At 37.9% G+C, this 23,063-nt stretch overlaps 1 protein-coding gene and 1 long non-coding RNA gene across 7 annotated transcripts in view; one reads left to right on the plus strand and one right to left on the minus strand.

The window, feature by feature from the left end:
• OLFM3 (olfactomedin 3) overlaps positions 1 to 9,275 on the plus strand; it is a 65,945-nt gene extending 56,670 nt beyond the window's left edge. For all 6 annotated transcript variants that reach the window (XM_055724708.1, XM_055724709.1, XM_055724710.1 and 3 more), the window contains 2 exons: positions 6,088 to 6,194; positions 7,929 to 9,275. In XM_055724708.1, the coding sequence (XP_055580683.1) occupies positions 6,088 to 6,194; positions 7,929 to 8,606 (785 nt within the window). In that variant the 3' untranslated portion in view covers positions 8,607 to 9,275. The remainder of the gene's footprint in view (positions 1 to 6,087; positions 6,195 to 7,928) is intronic.
• LOC114014455 (uncharacterized) overlaps positions 1 to 23,063 on the minus strand; it is a 331,094-nt gene that overhangs the window by 179,491 nt on the left and 128,540 nt on the right. The gene's annotated exons all lie outside the window — the stretch shown is intronic.

Consider the following 23,063-nt stretch of genomic DNA (forward strand, 5'->3'; position numbering starts at 1 on the left):
TTGCACAGTATGCTTGGGACCCTCCTATTCTTGTCATAATGTGTTTATGAAATAGGAAAATAATATATAAGTAGGATTCATAGAAGCCAATACTCTGCCAAATGGTGTTTGTTAAATATGAAGAAATGATTAAGAGTAGATACACAGTGTATCCATTTGTAGTTACATCTGATTATAACGTAGAGTCTAAGCAATATTTCACAGTAATATTTTTGGTTAGAAATTCAAAAGTGGAATATTCTATGTATCCAAGGAAATACTGTTACATCAGTGGCTGAAGAGGTATTAGTGCAGGCATGAGATCACTTTGTTGACTGCAGTGGTACTTGTACTTCCAAAACATCCTTCCCTTTGGGATTTGAAGAACTTTACAACAGCATTTAGTACAAAACTGTGCAATAGAGATATATATTGTTATCCCCATTTTGTAAATGAAGGAACAAGCAGCCCAGGAGGATAAATGACTTTCCCAAAGATTACTGACAAGTCACTGCACACATGCAAAAGACTCTAGAGGCTTCCTCTCAAGCAGGCTTTAATAACTAAACTATAGTGCCTCCTGGATTTGTATTATGCAAGATAACAGACACACACCTGTTAAGTAAGAACTGATAAGAACTAATTCTTCATTCCCTCACATTACAATGTTATGACAAATTTGACCATAACCAGAAAAGTGCAAGTAGCAAAACACTTGGAAGTCATTTGCGCAAACCACATTTTACCCTATTTATTACCTACAACAAATAGAATAATGATGCTTACGAAACCTTCAAGAGACTGTTTTGATTTCATTTCCTCTGTAAGTCCTATAAATCATACACTCACTTGGTGTATACATATCGGCTACCAATATTCAATTGCATCACAGAGACTGGGACTATCAACTACCTATTCCTAGCTATCTTCAAAACAGCTCCTATCCAATTGGTCTATCACAACCTTCCCCTAGTATTTGCTCACTTTGAAACAGCTTGCCAGATGTGTTCTTCCCCATAGACTTTCCCAGCCTACAGGGATAGTACGTCTACTTTCTTTTTTTAATGGTCACTTTGTGCTCAACTTCTTCCTTAATATAAATAAATACATCACAAATTTGCAGGGGTCCACAGTACAAAACTGTTACAAGAGATGAATCAAACCATAAATACCCAGATTGCGCATGATATGATATTCCTCATACAGTTCAATTTAGGATGGATAAACACTCAGACGTTTGATTTTCCAATTGTTACAATCAGTTATAGTTGGGATTTTCTAATGCAAGCAGCTGCTTCTTTCAAAGTCAAGGGAAAGAGACTGAGTGCTTCTAAAAAACCCACTCTCTTCCTGCGTAACCCCATCTGAACCTCTTAGTGGTGGAAAAAATGCCTAGAAATATCACTTTTTTCTTTTTCCTTACTGTTCCTGAACTTCCTGACATTTGCTAGTATGGAGATGTATTTGACCTACCTTCTCACTAGCATATGGTCCTTCTGTCAGGGGATTAAAGAGCAGGGGTTTGCTATAAAGCAAAGTTTTTCAAAGAGTAAAAAAAAAAAAAAAAAAAAAAAAACCCAACACTTTCCCACCATCACAAGAGTTATTTCCACATCCTCATTTGTTCCTTTCTGCTGGAAAAAGAAAGAAGAAAAAAAAAAAAAAGAGAGAGAAAAAAAAAGTGGTTTTGCCCTCCTTCTCAGCCACCCCACTGTTACGGAAAATTCATAGCCCAGACATGTTTTCCATTTCACATGACATTTGTCTATATTCTATTTCCCTACAAACAAAATGAACTAAAGTCTCAACTGGAAAATAATTGGAATTTTTTTTAATTTCAGACTCCCAGACTTGCCATGCCACAGAAGTGTTCAGTAAATGATACTGCCTTTCAGCGTATTAGTATCACCATTCCCTAGCAACAAACCTCATCATGCAAAGCCAATTTTAATATAGCCAGATGAACAATTGTAAGGTTCATTCTGCAGCTAAGAATATAGGCTGGGATTAGATCAACACATTTACACTTCAGTAGATAAGAACTGTTTCCAATTCTGGTGCAGGAGTGAGGAAAATTTCTTGCACTGAGTGCAAAGTTGGAAGTGCTTACAACCACACAGAAAACTCCCCTTGCTTTGTCAGTGAACTGTTAAACGTTATATTGAGCTTTACTCTTGAAGGAGTTGTCATTCATTTAACTTCTCTATCAAATGCAAGATCAGGCCAGGGCAAGCTATAAGGGAATTGTCTTTATGAAGTCATTGTTGCTAATTATTTCAGTGTTAAGCAGATTGATAAATTTCATATTGTAGTAACTTGTCATCAAAATGCTGTGATATTCATTGGGAATAAATTATTTAATTGTATAAGTCAATAATACTTCAGCACAGACTGCACACTTGCTACTTTATAATGGACAAAACACAAATGATCTTGATCCTGCTGATTTTTATAGGTCTGCTGTAACAAATGGGAAGACACATATAAAGGTAGGGCTCCAAAAGACAGAACTGGAAAAAACAATGACACCTTTCTCTTGAAGACTGAGAAATTAGTTTTAATGTTTTCTTCATTGCATTCCCTTGATTATCTTGGCTTCTGATCAAATATTGGAAGTAACACTGTATTAGAGGAGTGTCTGAAGGTTTGGCAGAATAAAGTGTGAACTAAATTTCAGAGGGATTTCAATGAGAAGGGGAGGACAATCTGGCCTCAACTACGTTTTCCCAGTTTCACATTTCCCTGCATCATGAGTCAGCAATACATTCACCGTATTCACAAGACCAGTATTTAGCAAGCCAGTTGTTTTGTGGAATACTTGGAACAACTTCTACAAAAGTTACTTGTGCGGCCTTAAAGAGGACAAAACAGCATTAGCTGATTTATCAAGTTGACCATTCGGCCAAGACTTGCTTTGGGGCCTTGTCATGTTCTTTCAAGCAGTCTTTCTGAACTGAGAGGACTCAATTATAAGGGGTTCCAGTCTGTATGTGTCTGGAAGCAATGGTTTGACTTCTGACTACCCAAAAGAGAGATGACGTCCATGTACTTGGCCCTGAACTTTTTTCAAATTAACAGAAAAGTGAGATTCTGAAACAATCTGCAGTTGGAATAAGGGTAAGGGTAAGCAAGTGCAAATAATATTTCCCTGTTTCTAAAAATCATATTAATAATTTTGTAAAAAGGTTGTTGCAATAGCAGGGCACTAGACTTACATGACTAGAATTTTGGTGGAGACTTCATATATTAAGCTCCTGTGCCTAAGGATCTCCCAGCTATAAGGAGGCTGTCATCACAAGACAGAGGATGGCACTGACAGCTCTGTTGCTTCCTTCTTACTGCCTACTCTGTCAGCAAGTAGGCCAACAGACCCCAGGTACTGCTGAGATTTACAGCAGAAATCTGTTGATGGGATATCAATTATCACTACAATGAGAATGGCTTACCGTATACGGAAAAAATACTTGCAGTACTACTACTTAGTTTTAAATATGAGTTCCATCAAATTATATCACAAATAGGCAGATTTATGGGTTCATGAACAAGAAAAAGAGAAGAGGGGACATAATGTAAGGCAGGAGGGAAAAAATTCCTCGTGCCTCTTACAAGATATTCTGTTACATTGAAAAGAGAAGCTTTGTCACTTTTTCAGTCAGCTGCCCCTCAGCTAAACAGCGACTCTCCCAACAGGCCTTTCTTGATCACTACATGCTCTCTGGAAATGGAAATTTAATCACATAAACATACCCTGACTCAAACTGCTGATCATTTAGTGGCTGAACTACAATGTCATCTCTTTTTTCACACTGAACAGTAGTATCTCAATACCTTTTGAAAGATCATTCTCTAAAAGCATCTGACACCCATCACAGGGGAAAATGCCTCAGTTCATATAGTTTAAACCAAATCAAGACTGAAGAGATTTATTAGTTGTTAACAACATGTTAACCGGCAATCAGCATAGCATACATTCAGGATCAATGCAAGTAATATAACAGACAAACCACAGTACCAGACACATAAGTAACATTAAACCTACAAATTTCTGAACACACTTCTCTAGCTAGATTCAAAAAGATCCAGTCACGCATGGTGCACCACACACATGAACACCCATGGAGTTATGTGAGCACATACCCCACAACAGCTGGGATGGGCTACAAGCACACCCCCTAGTTTACACCTCTCCTGCTGAGGATGTGGGGCCTTGAGCTTGATGTGTGCCCATGTTACTCCCCACAATCTACTAACACACATGCTGGTGAGAAAGCCTGCGAGTTCACATGCACCTTCTGTGCCTGTGGGACCTGAAAACGAAATTTCATTTTTGATTCCACATTTACCTTCCTGAATATTTTTTTTAAATAGAAGAAACAGTGTTTCAGAATTCTGAATTCTTTGCTTAAGTTTTCCTACTAATTTTAATACTGTGCTTTAAAGGGACCAATTAGTATACCCTTTAACTCATACATTCACTGTATTTTAATTATCTTAAAAACTACAAATCCAGGAGTAATTATTTTTCCCCCAATTTCCTTCTACTCATTATTACTTTTCTGATAATTTTATTCCAAATTGCAAATTAAACCCCTCTGAAGGCTTAACTCATGCCCATTTCTGAGACTATTTACTAACATACCACCTAAAAATAAAAGCCTTCACTTGATAGTCCTCTACTTTCCAAGCTAATAGCAGTTCATTGCTGTAGAAAAACATCACTCAGCATACAATACTATCAGCCTATATACAAAAAATGCCAGAATAAAAAAACATGTACTACAATAACCAACTGTAGGAAACGTATAAGATTCCTTAAAATGGGAAATTCCAAAATATCTTCAAAAGACCGTACGATACATAATTGAGATATGTATATAATAACGCCTTTGAACTGACCCAGAAAAAGGACACAGCCCGCCTTGCTCATTGAGGTCTCAGCATGTTGTCAGTTATCCTCATTTCCATTACATCCTACTTCCCTGGCTGTGAACAAAATCCCTGTGAGCAGCCTGAGTTGTCACCACAGCATTACCTCCCTTCTAATGACTGAAACAGGCTTGCACAATACTGTCTTTCCCAGTTTGTAAAGAAGAAAATCCAGCCTTGATGTGACCTTCTTTTTCTAACTAAGTAAATTCACTCTCAACACCAGATACAGTTTGTTTTCCACATTTCCTAGATTCATAGGGTTATACAATACAGCACAACCATGTATCAAGGAGATGCACTTACTTTTAAATTAAAAAAATAAATGAAAAGTGGCACTACTTTTTACGTTAATATGGAACATCTTTTCTTCAAAAACATGCTATTTCACCCAATCACCTACACACCACTGTGTGATATTAAGCGTCTTGTTAAACATATGAATTCCACCAGGAGCTTGTTGCTAATAGGTATGTTATTAATGTCCCCTAAAATATAGATTTTTTGATTGTTAGGAAGGTCAGCATCCAAGTTCATATTGATTCTCATTATTTCCTCCCAGACAGTCTGAGACAGCGTAATGGATTAGAAGCCAACTGATACAGCCAAGGTTGCTGAATAATTCTCATATTCAGTTTCTTAACTTTAGACAGTACTGGAACAGCTACGTATGTGTAACCACAGTCAGACGCAGGCATTTGTGTACATCTATGCATTTTGCATACAAGCTCATTTTTTCCTGCCTGCCCTTAACTTCCTTGTTACCCTGGTCAATGGAAAAATGAAACATCCATCAATCCTAGCCTTCAACTGAATTTTGTGAAGGCAAAAGAGAAGGAAGTTTATGTCTTTTTTCATTTATTATTGTATGTTAATTACCTCAGCTTAGAAGATATTTTACTAGATTGTATTTTTCTTTATGCCCAGAAAATGTAACTATGCTTTAAAATATATAAAATGAAAAATATATACAAATAGATTTTTATTTGTCTGTTTTTACGTAGCTTTATTACTGTGCGATATGGAAAAGTTCATATGGTGAAGTTGACAATCCATCTTCAACATAAGCCTGAATCCCCTGAAGCCACTATTTAGTTTAGAGTAATTGGTCCTGTGCTCTGACTGATGTCAAGGAGAGTTGTGTAATTATTTGCACTAATGCATTTGTTTTTCTAATTTCAGCGTGTGGCAAATTGATGAAAATTACAGGCCCCATTACAGTCAAGATATCTGGAACCCGATTTGGAGCCTGGATGACAGATCCATTAGCATCAGAGAAAAATAACAGAGTATGTTAAGCCACTGCATAGCTTTGTGTCCTTCTGGAGTTTTTCTTGCTTGATTTTAATCTTTTAAAAGTTATTTTCCCCTAGAAAGTTACATCTGCAAGCATGTTTCTTCTAATCCCATCATTTTCACTGTTAAACATCCTCAGAGGAAAAGCAAAAGTGTTTATGCAAAAATATCCATGCAAAAATTTCCAAAGACTAAAGTTAGCGAAACACCTTTATGCTATTTCCTTCAACTGTTTCAGAGACAACATACACCTATCTGAACCAGCTACACAATTTTCTCCTTCCTACCTTATTTAATTGAGCTTGGGTCTAAGAACCCAAGTAATATAACACAAACACCAACACTTTTACCCAAGAGTACAACCCATAGGGCAGCAGTCTAAATTTGCAGGATTAGGCCCCGTATAAGCTGTATTCAGACCTTTTGCCACCTCAGATCCAAGTTATGTTATTGTTTGGATCTGCAACAGGATCTCAAATTGGCCACAGTATTAAGGAGATGCTCTCTCCGTCAAAGGGCTTTTGAAGTCAAAACACTAGTTTCATTTGTATGAGACCCACCAAGTTACTATTTGCATACAGAAGAAAACAAAAGGCAATAGAAAAAGCAACATAGAAATGGAAAACTTAAGATTTGCATGCAGCTCTCTCCAGCCTGCTGTGTTCATGCAGGTTTACTACTCACCCCAGGAATTTAAATTACCTTTAGAAGAGCAGCAAACTCTGCTTATCCCCATCTTGTCCTGAGGAAGTTTCTTCTGCTGTCTCAGAGTGCCAGTGGTTGCTCCAGAACCATCCCCATGGGCCCTCACCTCCACCCCTACCTGCTCCCCGCTGTGGCCCCCTCCCTGCATACCTTGCAGACTGGCAACCCTCTCCTTTGACAGCCTCCACATTCCCCCCACCACCACCCTTCTAAAGCAACACAAAGACTACCTCTGTGCATGCAAATTAGAACAAAGCATATCCCTTACAGCATCTCAACTAACAGGAAGATGGGGAGCTGAACTGTTGTTTATACAAATATTTTGTTAATGTCAATTTGGAATCAGTACAAAATGTATCTCCAGAAATTATTCTGTTCTTTTGATAGTCAGGATTAGATATGTCCCCTGATAAACTAAAAGGAGAAAAGGCAAAACACATGAAGGAAAAAACAGAAGAATGAAAGTTGGCATACAGAACATTAAAAAAAAGTATTGATTTTGTTTTCTTCTGTTTTAAGAAGATAAAATGGTTCCTAAACTTTACTGGTTTCATTGCTATTGTATTTGGTTTCTTTACTAAGAATACATTATTTTTCACCAATTAGAGGTTCAGCTGAAGAAAATTCAACCAAATTTATTCCCAAGCATAAATCTAAGCTTAGTTCACATGCCATTTCCCATCTCTGTCTTTGATTATTGCCTGGAAATATCTTTAAGCAAGCCACATATAGCAGAGACCCAAATACTGAACATTATCCAAAATCAAGTATCTCTGAAAATGCAGACACTGTAGTTAGTCTTCTTGAGAGTTCACTTGTATAGGTAAGTTTTGATTCAGAAATTCAAGAGTTCCTCATGCTTTTGTAACAGGAATGTGGACAATATCATACTTTGATATCCTGCTGCACACCTAAAAACATTTTTCCTTCTTTTTCTGCAATGTATCCATCATGTCATATCATGATCATGTACCACAGATTGCGTTTCAGGTGTTTACTCCCAATCTTTGTTTTCTTTCCAGGTCTGGTACATGGATAGTTACACTAACAATAAAATTGTCCGTGAATATAAATCAATTGCAGACTTTGTCAGTGGGGCTGAATCAAGGACATACAACCTTCCGTTCAAATGGGCAGGAACCAACCATGTTGTCTACAACGGCTCCCTCTATTTCAACAAGTATCAGAGCAACATTATCATCAAATACAGCTTTGACACTGGGCGGGTGCTTGCACAGCGTAGCCTTGAGTATGCTGGCTTTCACAATGTCTACCCTTACACCTGGGGTGGCTTTTCTGATATTGACCTGATGGCAGATGAAATTGGGCTATGGGCTGTGTATGCCACCAACCAGAATGCAGGCAATATTGTCATCAGCCAGCTAAACCAGGATACACTGGAGGTGCTGAAGAGCTGGAGCACAGGCTACCCAAAGAGAAGTGCTGGAGAATCCTTCATGATCTGTGGCACCTTGTATGTTACTAACTCTCACTTAACAGGAGCCAAGGTCTACTATTCTTATTCCACAAAAACCTCCACTTACGAGTATACAGACATTCCTTTCCATAATCAGTATTTTCATATATCCATGCTTGACTACAATGCAAGAGATAGAGCTCTCTATGCCTGGAATAATGGACATCAAGTCCTGTTTAACGTCACCCTTTTCCACGTCATTAAAACTGAAGATGACACATAATTTTCTTTCCCTTCCCGTTCCCTCACCTCCCTCCCTCAAAGCAGTGTCATTTGTGATAAACTCTAAAAGTATCCATCTCTATCAGTTCCTTTTAATTTACTTTTCTTTTTTCATTAAGGAAAAGCAACATTTTCTACCATATAATGCATTTCAAATACAGCTGAGCCTGTCAAAAATTACCTGTTGGAAATAAAAGCATCTTAACTCACGATCTTATAAGGTCTGTCAAGACCTTGTCTTGAAAAGCACTAAAGAGGATTTAAGTGGCTAAAGACAGTTTTTAAAAGATTATGATCTGCCTTATTTCAGAGTCAGAGACTAATGGTGGCTTAAATGCATGAATGTCTTTTTTTACCTCATTTTTGTTTTTAATCTATTGCTCAACTTCAGGAAATATTTTGGTAGTGTCAGACATATTGCACATTGTATTTTTTTATTTATTCCAAAAGAAAGATTCAGGAGTTTAATTTACTTGGACATGGAGTATGATTCATTTTGCCATCACCCAATTTCAGATGTGGTGCTGTACAGTATGTTTTTAAATCTCTTGCAAACATTTTATCGACAGTATGTATTTCTACCATTGTAACCACCATTGTGCAATTGTATCTCTTCACTTACGTGAAAGTAAACTAAGTACTATTTTTTATAAAATATGTTGAAGCTTAATTGCAGTTCTGGCTATGGGTCAATTGAAAGTGGTAAAAATCTGAGAAAAGGTAGTTATTTCCGAGAAAGACTTCTCAGGTGCATGATCCCTGTTCTCAGCTTTGCTTGGTAGACTTACTCACCATTGGCTTTTACTGGCAAATTTGCAACTTTGAAACCTCATACCAGTTCCGTCTTTACAATTGTTTGCCCTACTCAATTTTTATCTCATGCCGCTGGCTTCTCTCTCTCTCTCTCTGGATCTCTTTTTCGTCTACTTTCTTTCCTTCCACCACTTTATTTCCCTTATTTATACTCACTCCCCGACCTGGGCTTTACAAGGAATAATATGAAAGAGGACTACTGCCCATGCTTCAGCCCGAGCGTCTGAGTGCATCCCATATTTGTGCTGTTCTGGGGCAGCGAGGAGTTATGTCGAGTTGCTTTCCTAAATCTGCCCATCTTCTTACTCATAATAGAAGAACACTTACCTGTTGAGAAAGCTCTTCTCTGGGATGGCAGTAATCAGGGAGAAAATACAAATGAGAAGGTTCAAAGCATAAACGATCAGTGTGGCACCTGGTAGCCACCATATTGCTTGCCCTTGCTAGAAACCAGCCACAACACCTAGGCCAACCATTTGCAAAGAGGTTTGGGGGTTCCTAGCAGTAGTATTGTTATTTATGGTCAAAACCAATGCCTTTAAAAACTCAGTATTTCTGAAAGCTATATGGCTTGCTACACTCTCATTAGAAACTGGGGGGTGGGGTGGGACAACACACGGAGGAGGATGGAGATGGACAGGGGGGACACGACCAACAACAACATATTTTATTGAGAAAGAGGAATCAGGTGTTATTTATTTATTTTGGCATAAAGGGAAAAAAGCCAACATTAAGAACTAGTGTAAGACTTTCCATTAAGCTGGGATATCACATAATGCAAAAATATAGGTATCTGAAAAATTGTGTGAAAACTGTGTTCCTCACAAAATCAGAAATTCTCTTCTTTATATCCTTTGAAATTGGACTCATAGAAAAACAAGAACATGTATGAAAATGTTCCTATTTAAAAACAAGAAAAAAAATTAAATGCACTGACATTTTTCCAGATCCATTTTGAAGGCATTTGATTTGTTAATTCTTCCAACATACCAGCTAAGACCACCTTGAGTCTCATGATTGTTTTCATTATTATAAATATAAATGTCTATATATACATTTACAAGTTTGCTTTGCAATGTAAACCCTTGTGAAGCTGAATAACAAATTGCCTTATTTTTCACACTGGTTGCAGAAAAGAAAACTACTTATTAGGTTCCAAGAACTGATAAAGGGGAAAACCCAAGAAATTACATTACAACATGACCAGAGAAAAGTTACTCTCCTACTTCCATTTCCCCCCTTCTGCCTAGCTGAAACGATACCGGTTACATCTTACAGTCAGTTACACAGGATTTGGAGACACTAAGTTCAGCTAAACGGACAAATTAACCACTTCAGTCCTGCAACCAGCTTTCCTGCATTGACAACAAAACCTCCTCTGTGACACATGGAAGTGTATATGACTACTCATTTAAAAAGTGATTTTATGTCACATAGGAATGTTTTATGAAAACAATGTTCAGATTTTTATCAAAAGCCCTAAAACAAACCCTAACCTTTTCCTTACACAGAGTAACTTCAACAAAACAGCTTTTTCACAAATGCAGCATTCTTAAAAATATTAGTCAGTAGATTGAGAAATTAAACTTCCTTCTACTGTATCATCATAAACTAGAGCAACAGTCACGCCATAGGACCACTTCATCTGAAAAAAATTGTTACTACCGTGTCTTTACAAGAATTTCATACTGTGTAATTAGCATGCATACATTAGAATGTGTTGATCACAGTTCTTACAGTAAGATTAATCTCAGCTGATTTCAATGCCATTTAGTTAGCCATTTAAAGGACAACAGAATCCTATTAGTCAAAGGAAAGAAAGAGACGCTACTACAGAGTGGTAGAGGTGGGTGGATAAGAGAAGTAGGAAAGGCACCTTTGAAGAGTTATTTGTCTTACTGATGAAGCCACTGTGCTAAAGCATAGACGTCATACCTAGATATAATCCTGCCCTTCTCAATTAGTAATGATGGATTGTATTCCAATACTTAAACATGAAATAACAAATTGCACAGCATCAATACAACAAAATCTGGTGAGACATTATCAAGGAAGTAGCGTGGCTTCCTGCTAAAAAGCATTAATTTTTCTGTGAATCAGTGTTGATCACCTGTCTTTTCCAGTTTGGAAAATCCCAAGTCATAGTCTCAAAAGGCTGAAAACACATGCCTTAAAATAAGAAAATTTGTGTTGTAAGTTTTTTCTCCATAATTGAGCAGCACAAGCAGAAAGTCTTCATAATACAGCAGGAACCTACATATATATCAGCAAGTAAAGTTTTATTCTTATAGTTGAAGCATAGGCTGTTTGAGGACATACGGGTACTGTGGGGGAAAACAAGCATTTCTCCTTAAACATGATAAAATTTATTGTAGAGCCTGTTTTAATATCTTGGTGACCTCCCACTTCAAGGGATAAGCCTATAAAAGCACGTGTCATTCCTGCACACGAAACAGAATTCTTACATTTTGCAAAGCCACGCTGCCAGCAGAGGGGGATGCACACAACCACAAATCTAGCACAGGAACATCAATCTGCCAGTTCGCCAGGCACGCCTCTCCTGGGGGAGCCTAAGGAACATGAATGATCCACACTGCAAAGCCCACAGCTTTCTCCCTGAAATGGCCTGACCATTCCCCATGACAAAAAAGGTAGAACAAACCTCCCCAGAGAAAGCCTCCTAAACAGTAATAATCTTTTATAGACCCTTCTGGCAATTTCTTCCAGTGAGTAACTACCAAGTCTATTGTTATGCACATGGGCTGCTCAGCCTGCCCTATCTGTCACAGTCTGCTAAGCAGACCACTGGCAGAGTGACTGTGGAGCCTACTCAGCACAGTAGTCACTGCTAGTAAAAGATGGATTTCAATTTGAAAATTAAAAGAAAATAGTTGAATAAGACAGAGTGATACAAAGTTTTAATCACAGATTGCTTATATCTAAGAATATTAATTTCCAGACAAGCTCAGGGGCACTAGCTGTCACTCAACTCATGGGGCTGGATCCACAACAAAGGAAGATAGGTTCTCTGTTTCAGACCACAGCCTGAATAAATCTGTTACCTGTTAATCTTTTATAATAAACAATTGCTTAGAAAACACTAGAGCAGAGATGAACGAGCCATTCACAGCAAACTATTCATCCTGTAATTTGTAACCTTTCCCAGTTCAAGAATTGCCAGGGAACAGTCAATTAATACTGATTTTCATGCTAGTCAAGATGGTTTTGGAAATCATTTGGATAGGCATATATCTTATAAATCATCCAAGCGTTCCCTGCTGTGAAACTTACTCTGTGTTCCTGGCATTGAGGAAGCAACGCTGAGCATTCAGACATCTTTTCCACAAGAGGCCAATGAGGGCTGCAGGTGCAGAGCTTTGGGACAGAGCTGCATCTCAGCCTGTTGTGCTGACAAGCTCCCCACCGCACTAATTCTGAGGAGACCAACTCCTGCTCCATGACATTTCTAACAACCACAACCCACCAGAAGCTCACACTCAAAAGGACTCACGCATGCTTCCACAGATCATAGAGCCAAGTCCCAAAATTCACTTCCCCACCAAGAACAGAGACCATCTTACCACCAAAACAAAAAGCAAAGCCCATTTTCTAAGCTCAGTTTTCTTCAGCAATTGTCCCATACATGACCATAAACATGCACATCAATATGCAAATAAATAAACTATAAAGTAAATCTAGAATTACAGAGTAACAAGGTTATCTCTCCCACAGAAAACAAACTATTTAGGTTACACTGAGATCATTATTACTGGGGTTTCTATATCCAGTTACCGGGAAACTGAAGAGACATGGTACCAGCACCAAGTTGTGGAGGCTATACAAAAATGTATGCTTCATGCAGTATGGCTTTTGCTGGGCTCTAGAAAACAAATATACTACATTAACGTGATAGCTATGACCACAGATTCACAAAACTGAGATGGGGGGTGGGTTTCCTCCAAACTGCAAAGAGATCATCCACCTGATTATTCTAGTATTAAGATGAATTACCACCCTTCTTATCCGTGAACTTCTCTGGACTATCAGTGCATTTAGTAAGCATTTCAAGACTTCCACATATCCCTTTTTCCTCAGAGACCTCTCAAATAAGTAGTACGCATTATATCAGACAAGCTGCAAGGGTGACAAACACAAAGGACACATCCTTTCTGCAGCTCTCATTCAAGTCAGCAGGGATTACTTATACATTTAGAGATTGGCCCCAGATATGAAAACTCTGTACTTCCTCTGAAACCACCACACAGGAAATCCTCACTTTGAAAATACAAATCATGTTTATTGATTTTACATCAACAGGAGTTGCACAAACTTCCCATAAAAGTGCTCAGCCTCTTAAAGACTAAGGATATTTGTCTCTGTCTCTGAAATGGAGGCAGGGAAGAAAATTCGCATTTGCTTTAGAATCAGAAATTTTTGCTAGGCTCATACAGAGCTTGCCAGCTGAGCATCATCAGCAGAGCCTGTGGAGTTTTCCTGTATGTACTGCTTCAGAACACTCAATTAAAATAATTACATGGCAGAAACATTTCAGCAGTCCAAGTGAAACAAAGCTTCTTCAGGATTTTGTTTCAAAAATGGCAGATTTTAAACACAGACCACTATAAATGCACATAATATTTAGATCAGCTGCATTCTGCCCCCACCTTTGAGTCCACTGTACAGAGGGCCCATTTTCCCTGAAAATGATCAACTGATACACCACAGCAGCACAGGTATGTATATGAAGGCACATGAAAATGACAGCTAACAGGTCAGATTTAGCATCTCAAAACAATTAATTTTCCTGTGCTTTTTATGCAGGAGCTTGAATTCATATTTACACAGTTCTTACGGTGAACATGAACAGTAAGAATCCACTGGGTCAGAAATACTCGTTTTATTACTTCATCCTGCAATGACATCGTGCAGTGCTCATTTTGCTTCACCCTGTGGGCTCCACACCCTGAGTGGGTATTCCCAACATTTGCTCCCAGCAGAAAATGCAATTGATACCTCCTCAGACAACCTACATCGAAGCAGGCAGCAACTCTGTGCAGCCAGTTGCATCCTTCTGAAGCTAATTAAATCTTTCTCAACAGTTTTTCTGAGCTTTACACCACTTCAGTATTTTAAGCCCTATCCATCTCACAGCGGAATTGACGTTGCTAACATGGTGCCCCCACCCCTAAAGGTAAGCCAGACTCATCTGGCTCTGGCAATCAGAACATGCTGGCATACACGCGCTTACAGCTCTCCATTGAAAGAGTCTGAATGCACTCTCGAGGACCTCCACATTGCTGCAACCGCTTATTTACAGACAGACCAAGTATCTTCAGGCATTGTTACACTCAAAAGTCCTACTGACAGGTGCAGTTACCTGTAGCTTTATATGTTTTGTATCATTTAAGATTTCTGTTCTTTGTTCAAAAGAACTCAATACTAAAACTGCACTTACAGTGGCATTTATGTATTGATTAATGTGATTGCTGTATATTTCACTCTATACTAGGTTTGATTCAGTGTCTTTTTTTTTTTTTTAACAAAAATGGTTTGGAGCCCTTAAAGATGCAAACATTTACTGTTAATACAAGACACTGAAGCAACAAAGAAGCCTCGTGACTCCAAAGACCTCATGACTTTGAGTTTCTGTGACAGTAAGGAAAATGGATTTTTGTGCAAATAGGTGTCAACTGCTATACATGCTTTATCTGAAGTTATACATTAAGTTAGTTTAAAGGTAACCACATGAAAAATATTTGGAGAGGAAAATACCTATACAGGTATTGTTGTTTTAAATTAATCTGAAAAAAATGTACCATATTGTGTTACTGAATTGTGTTACTCCTTTGATTTTTTTAAGCTTCCTGAAGTCATTCCCTTAGTTTCCTTCGCACAGTATCAGCCACATGTACAAACCACTCCAGATTATTTTCCTTTGCATTTTCTCTTCATTTGTTCTAATCTTCTTGATCTTCACCTAACCTGTCCCAACCCCTCCCATCTTGCAGTGTGAATTTTAATGAAGGACTGTTCAGACAGAACTTGAACTGCACAGATTTATAGCACAGCAAGCTTCATCTGGAGAAGGCCTAAATTTATGTCCCCAGTTATGTAAAATTTAGCTCTAGTGTGCCCATAAAACTGCCTACAAGCACTACTGATTGTATATCACAGGTCGCTCTACAGAAATAATTTAGAACAGATTCAAGATAGCTTTTTCCCTTTCGTTTGTTTATTTTTAAGGAAATATTTTGTTTCATATCTGCAATGGTGAGAAATTAAATTAGAATCACCTTTGTCCAGAGCAGGTTTAGACATCCATTTCTCCCTTCTGGATCACACTTTCAGGGTGGTGAGCCACACTTCCATCTCCAGGAAATCAGACATCACAGCAATTGAGTGTGCACCCTGTCAAAGGCGCTTATGCCTTTTGAGTTAAGCTCAAAGTCTGTGTCACACCATGAAGACAGGCCATTTATTTAGGCTTCCCTCATCTAGGTAAACTGGGCTTACTGTCACCTTGAAGGACATTACAGCTTAATGGTTACTCAGGTCTGTCACTGTCAGTGTAGCACTTTGAGAGACAACTGCCTTTTGGAGCAAAGAATGCAGGAGAACTGCTTTAACTCATTAGTACAGCTCTAGCAGTAGCTCATTTCTGGAAAAGGAGCACACACCACTGACATTTCTGCAGCCGTCACCTTCTCAGGCCTGCAAGGCAATTTACAGACACTAATTAACAGTTCCCACTCCATCAAGAAAGAAAGGAAATTTTTACAAATCTCATTCTTCAGGCTGAGAAGTTTGGACGGAGAACAACTCAGCTTAAGCCTGACAAGGTTTCTTTGGCTAACCAGGAGTTGATGTTAGATTTCCAATATCTCAAGTCAGTGTATCGTTCACCAGCTCTCCTGCACAAACAAATATCTGCTCCCAAAAGTTCAGTTCCTACACTTTTACACTGTTTTTTTCATGGCTTCTCCTATTTTGTTTTCAACCTATAGTAAGAAGGAAGCCTTTGTTCCTTGGCAAGGTGTTAATTTTAACTCAAGAGTTTCAGTCTCAGTGGCATGTATTGCAGAAGCAGCTGGTTAATTCATAATCATGGCACACCTGTCACTGGTAACCGTCTCCAGTGATTTCTGAGGAAAACGTGTCACTTCTATAAGGAGTTACTTTGTTTCCCTTCAAGGAGAAGGAATCCAAAGGGTGCTGTATGGGACTACTTCTGTGCTGCCTGTATTTTGCATACCTGCAAAGGTCTATCTTTCCTGGAGACAAACTTACAGTACCTCCAATCCTGCTAGACTTTCCTAGCTTCCCATGGTCATGAAGATTAGCCACAGTGCAGGGCACTTTGTGCAACCCAAGCAGCCCTCACAGCCCGGCAGTGTAAGGGATGGGGTATAACCTCACACACAGCCCTTAGCAGAGTTCTGCACTGATGTACAATGCTGCACATATGCGTTCAGTGGGTACCTACCCAAAGATATTTTAGGCTCCTTACACCTCTTGACTAGCTCTCTTCACTTCAGAGCCCAAACCTCATCAAAGTATATACAAAAGCAGTTCTGTTCACCAGGCCAAATGAGGGAGGAAAACATGACAATTTCTATATGCTTTTATGCTGATTTGAGAGCTGAAGTAGGACTTGGGAGATTCACAGGTCTCATCCTGGCCCTATGCCCAGGAATGAATTTCACTCTGAAAGACTAAATTGCACTCTTATGGCAAATGTTAATATGCTGTTATTCTAATAGTATGGCAGTACCATGATACAGAACAGAAAAATGATACCATATACAGCAGAGCCCCTAATCTGAAAGGCAATAAAGACTGTAAAATGTAACATATTAAAATAAATAAAATTATCCCAATGGACTGTTTCATAATACATCCTCTAGCTTAATAGCACTCAGTTATAGTTATTCAATAGAATATACTAAATAAATACCAACTTGGTTGATTTTATTAGCATTTACTGAATGTCAATATGCCTAGATAATTATGGAATTGGATATTTATGCACCATATGAAAATGGATACTTATGTCATGCAACTGGCTCACAAAAAATACAGAAAATCCTATAATTATGAGCATGCAACACTGCTTATTCGCCATATTAAAACAGAGTGAAAAAACATAGAAATAACTTATACCACAGTGTAAGATGATATTTCTATTAAAGATGTAAATTAGAAAACAGTATATACAGTGCATCAAATACACCCGGGTGAAAGAGCTACATGAGTTTAAGTTTTATGTTTTCCTTTCCAAGTTGCACTTAGAACATGCACAGAACTGATTTTACAAGTATTATAGACATAGATGCAAATGTAAATACAGGTACATGAGAGTACCTGAATTCTACATGGTATTTACAACCACGCCTGGAGAGAATATAGCATCTCTGGGCAACTGCTTACACACTGACTGAAGCAACAACATCCAGAAAAAAAAGCCAACAACACACAACATAAGAAAACTACCCCCTTGTTAAGTTAGACTCCCTGAAATGGAAGTATTTCTTCTATCTGGAACAAAGTTTGTCATGCCATGCAGGGGCTGCAGCCTGCCAGAGACAGGGACAGCCAGGAACCCCAGTGTCCAGGCAGCTACCACTGTGCAGTGCGAACAGCAATATATTCATCTTATGGAAACTGTAAAGCTCTCAGCAGATGGTCCTGAGAAATTGTAAGGCTCCTCCTTCACTCATCTGAATAATCAAAAGGACCTTTTTAATACAGTCAAGCAAACTATACAGCACAAGCAGCTCTGTAAAAAAATAATCTTAGTATAAGAAAGCTTCTGCCTGACAGCATCATCTGTGTTTGGCAGTTTCATGCTGCTGCCTAGCTAGTCCACTCCATGGCACAGACTCACAAAGAGGGCCATTTTTTTCCATGCTTGCCACCTGGCCTTCCAGGAATTAGGTGAGGGAGATGGGAGCGATTTATTAAAGAAATGTTGATAAATGAGCAGACAGCAGGCCTAGCAAAGCTAATCAGGTTTTTTACAACTTCTTCCTAATTTGTATTCTTTTGGGATACCTTACTCATCTACTACTGAATTGGGATTCCTCTGGCCTGCCAAGTAACCCACTTAAATTAGCATACATTTACATACATTGACATACAAAGCGGCCCCACTGTCATGTTTGGATATGGTCTTGTCTGAATCTGCCTATCAATATTATCAGCTGAATTATTGTTCACTGACACTACTGGGCCCACTCCTGTAAAGTTCCTGAGCCCTTTTACAAGGTGTTTCACCAAGCTGCAGAAAAGGGGCTCTAGCATTCCATGTAATTCGATATCAGGTATCAGTTTAATAAATGCACTGTTTTCCATTTCCATTCTTACATAAGCAATACTGTCCATTAATTTTAAAAGGGCCATTAAGGAACAATTTCTAAACAGAAAACCTTTTAATCTCAGTAAGAGTTGTAAAAGAACTGACTGAGGAGATTTCTGTTCCCAGAAATGTTGGCTATGTGTGAACTGACATAAGTTACAACTGTTTCACTTCAGTCAGTCCCAAGCTATCAGACTCAACAAGGAGCCCATACTGGAGTCAGTTTTGGAGAAGTGTAATGGTCTGTGAAATAAGAAAGGTCAGATGAGGTGATGCATTATTCATTATAGCCTTAAACTCTATAAGAATCTCTGACATATTTAGATCTACAGCATTTATCAGTGCTTTTGGGTGCATTCTTCCATTCAGATTTATAAAGACTGAACAAACATATAGCAATGCTTCAGGAAACAAAAAGATCAACATGAAAACATTGTCCCATTGATTTGCACTTTTCTGCCCTTATTGAATTACTGATCTACAAAGTCACATGTATTTATGAAAGTTGTTATGAATAACCCTTCATGACTATGTGCTTTCAAAAGCAGATAATATTAGACAATGGTTACTTTGGGCAGTCTTTTGGTAATACAAATAAGACACCAGCATTTAATCAATATTTAACAATTTGTCCTTAACATCAGAATCATTAACTTTGGGGTTTTATTGGAGAAGTAATTTGCTTGGAAAAATTGTAGAGTTGTTTCTGTTTTGTCAATGACTGTTACAGACTTGGCATGAATCAAGACGGCAATCACAAGTTTCTACAAAGAATATAGTTTTACATCTCATTTTCAGTATAGTAAATCCAGTTAAAGAGCTTATCACGTTTCTCTCCCTGTCGCTGTTTCCACCATTCTGCTGCAACTCACGGCTTGTTTAAGCTGATACAACTGTTTGTGAGGTATGCTGTAAAATTGATAAATGGAATAATCTATGGATAAGAAATAAAAAAAAAAAGGATATTGACAACTAGAAAAATATTGCCACACAGACTGGGAAAAATAGCAGTACTTATCGATATGAATTGGAATTATGTTAAACAGAAAATAAAGATTTAGTATCCACTGTAATTTTGGAACATGATTACAAAATAAGATACTGAATTATAACAAAATACAGACCCCTCCAGATCTCTGTCTTGACTATCATAAAGTTAACATTGCAGATGGAATATAAATGTTAAAGCAAGAAATACAAAAGCACTGACTACAAACAGCAGGATGCAGCAAACAGACTCCTGTTTTTGGAGAAATTTAAGATGAAGTTGAAAAATTGCCTTGGTTAAAACAAAAACATGTTACAATAGCTACACAGAAGATCATGGTGAGCTACTGATGGATTTGGCTGAGTAAACCTCTTTGGGTAAGGAGGAAGCATTAGAGGGACTGTCTGAATTGCACCAGTCCCCCTTGCCAGTGATTCTCCTGCATGGCTCTGCCCTGCCAAGATACCTATCCGACAGGAAAAACAAACCTTAGGCATACTGAGGGGATTCAACCTGTGTCAGTATGGCTTAAAGAAACCCAAATAATTTGGAAAAATACAGACCAGATAATCTTGACAAATATTAGCCACCAGATAACCTGACCTTTACTTCTACATATTTATGAATCAAGAACTCGCTGTTCACTTCACTGAATATTGTGGTATATGTCTAGATGATGCTTGCAAATAACAGACGTCTTTCCTAATTGCCACCTTTTATTTTACAAATATACAAGAATGAGTTAGAGACCTCCATATTTACATTTAATTTTATTATCAGAGAGAGAAGCCCAATTATTGTCACTATACTTTTTTGCTTTTTATCCTTGAAGATGCAATAGTAGTCCTATGAGCCTATTTTCTTTGTCTCCTCAGCTTCCAAGTCAGTATATTAAAATGCCATGGACAGAAATATTTCTAAGAGAATATGCAAAGACACTAGCCTCACCTTTCTATTTCTGAGGTAGCTGAGTTCTCATCTTTCTAAAACAGCTATACATATACTTCCACATAGTATATTCTTGATTAATTGATCCAGGCCCATCCAACTTCAGCAGAAAATACTGAAATAAATACCTTTCAAACTCTTTTACAAAATTACATGGAATGTAATTTAGCAGATAACCATGAATTTACACAAAACGTCTATACAAAAAGTCAGTTTGTTAGACAATCTTCTGGCTCAGTAAACCATCTTCAAGAATCTCCAGACCTGTACTAAGTAACTGATTGTTGCTGTTTCACTGACTTAGCCAACAGACATAGCTTTTACTGCATTACTATTCTAAAAATTCTTCCATTCTTTCACTTTTACAGAACCCATCCATAAGTATCACTTAAAACAATACTGAGATGCTATCCTAGCATTCAGTTATAATTTCTAAGGGTAATAAACAGGTTTTCTCAGAAGCAGAAGTTGAAGTTGCTAGACCCTATCAGTTATGTTGTTCACAACCACTGAGGCTTTTTGGGGGAAAAGATGCTGGTGCTCTAACTCCCCAGCTATCTTGTGGTAGCATAAACCTATATAACTAGTCAGTTTTACAGCTAAGTTTCTATCTGTGCTGTCACACCAGGGTACAGCAGTTGTATCAAATCTGTCATTCATGGCAAGTAGAAGACATTCTCAGGATCACTGCGGATAACAAATACACATCATATGGAGGAGGCTTAAACTCTGTGAGGATGAGTGCCCAGTAGCTGGTAGTTACTTCATTGTTCTTTATCATTGGCCAGTTGTGGATAATTTCATTATATTTTACTGGGACTGTATAAAGCATAAATTCAAAGACTGTATTAAATGCAGTCAACAGCAAAAGAGGACACTTCAAAGCCTTAAAAGAAATACACCTATATTTTATCTTAATGAGTTTAGTATCAGCTTTTATAAAGGTCTACATTTAAATACAATAATACTTTGATGGGACCTGCTTTCTCTGCTTGAGAGCTGGATCCCTATTTTGTACGCTTTAAAGTATCTAAATGCTAATAAAAATATCTTTGGGAAAGAAAATTCCCCCTAGAACTTGCATATTTAGTTAAGCCTTTCTACCAAGAATAACAGTAAATCCCACTAAATCCTATTTCCATGCAGTCATCAGCAGCTCACTCTGTACATAAATAGATAGAAAGAATGCTATAAGGGATTATGTTCGTGAAAGAACTATCAGCTATCATTCATGGCTCATTCTTTAACAACAAAATAATGATGATTCTTTTAAAAAATTAATGTCCCTAAATGAAGAGGCTACTGAAAATACTGTTTTAGATGACTGAAGTACCTTTAAGAACTTTAGCAAGATCAAACCATGAGAAAAACTCCTGGAGATGAGCATTTCTCTTTACAGTAACTTGCTATGTTAGTAGAATAATGGTCAGGAATACAGCACAAGGGATTATATCAGATTTTCCCCAAAATATTCTGAACATAGGTGGAATATGAAAGATGTCAATAAACATATAGGAAGATGTATGAGAAGGACTTGGTTTTGGTTTTTCTTATAAAATTGTATGAACTTATCCAACAGGGAGACAGATTTCTTCTGAAGCACCTTTTTGAAAGGAGAAGAAAGCAGATAAGACAAAATATTTCAATAGCTATAAAACAAATCTAGGTCAAACACAAAAAGACACTTCCACACAAACATCCTCGCACACAGAGATTTAACTCATAGAATATGAAACTTCTGAATATGTTACTTCTGAACTACTAGTGCAAAACCAATATATTTCAGTACATGCAAACAAGGGAGAGAGTTATGTTTTGCCATTACAAATGAAAGGGATTTCTTAACCTTATAAAGAATATCATTCATCCAACAACTGTGCTGGTTCTCAGAAATTAGAGACAACACAAACAACATACTGGGAATTGCAAGGAATTGGTAGACACCTGTTGATAAGCAGCAGAGAGATATCTTTCTGACTGCCAAAGTCACTGGTAAGTGTCCACAGGGATTCTTCCATTAAGGTAAGTGGCAGAATCCATTTCTGGACTACCAACAACAAACTGTTAGCATCCTTTCTTACAACTCATTTGTCTGCATTTTCTTCCAGGAGGTCTTAGCCCGTTCATTGTACTCGCATGATGCTTCGGGGACCAGACACTGATTAACTCTCCCTCTGTCCCTGCTCCTCAACAATCAAATTTGGTGATAGCTCACACTAAGAGAAAGTCCTTGAGAGTGCCTTTAAGGTGTATGGGTGCCTTAAAATTATCTTCCCATAGGTCCTGCCTCTGAATATACACATTGTATTTTAATACTTCATCCTTAATTTGTACTTTTATAGCTTCCCTCAAAG

The sequence above is a fragment of the Falco cherrug genome, chromosome 12 (genome assembly GCF_023634085.1).
Source record: "Falco cherrug isolate bFalChe1 chromosome 12, bFalChe1.pri, whole genome shotgun sequence".
Classification (NCBI taxonomy): Eukaryota; Metazoa; Chordata; class Aves; order Falconiformes; family Falconidae; genus Falco; species Falco cherrug.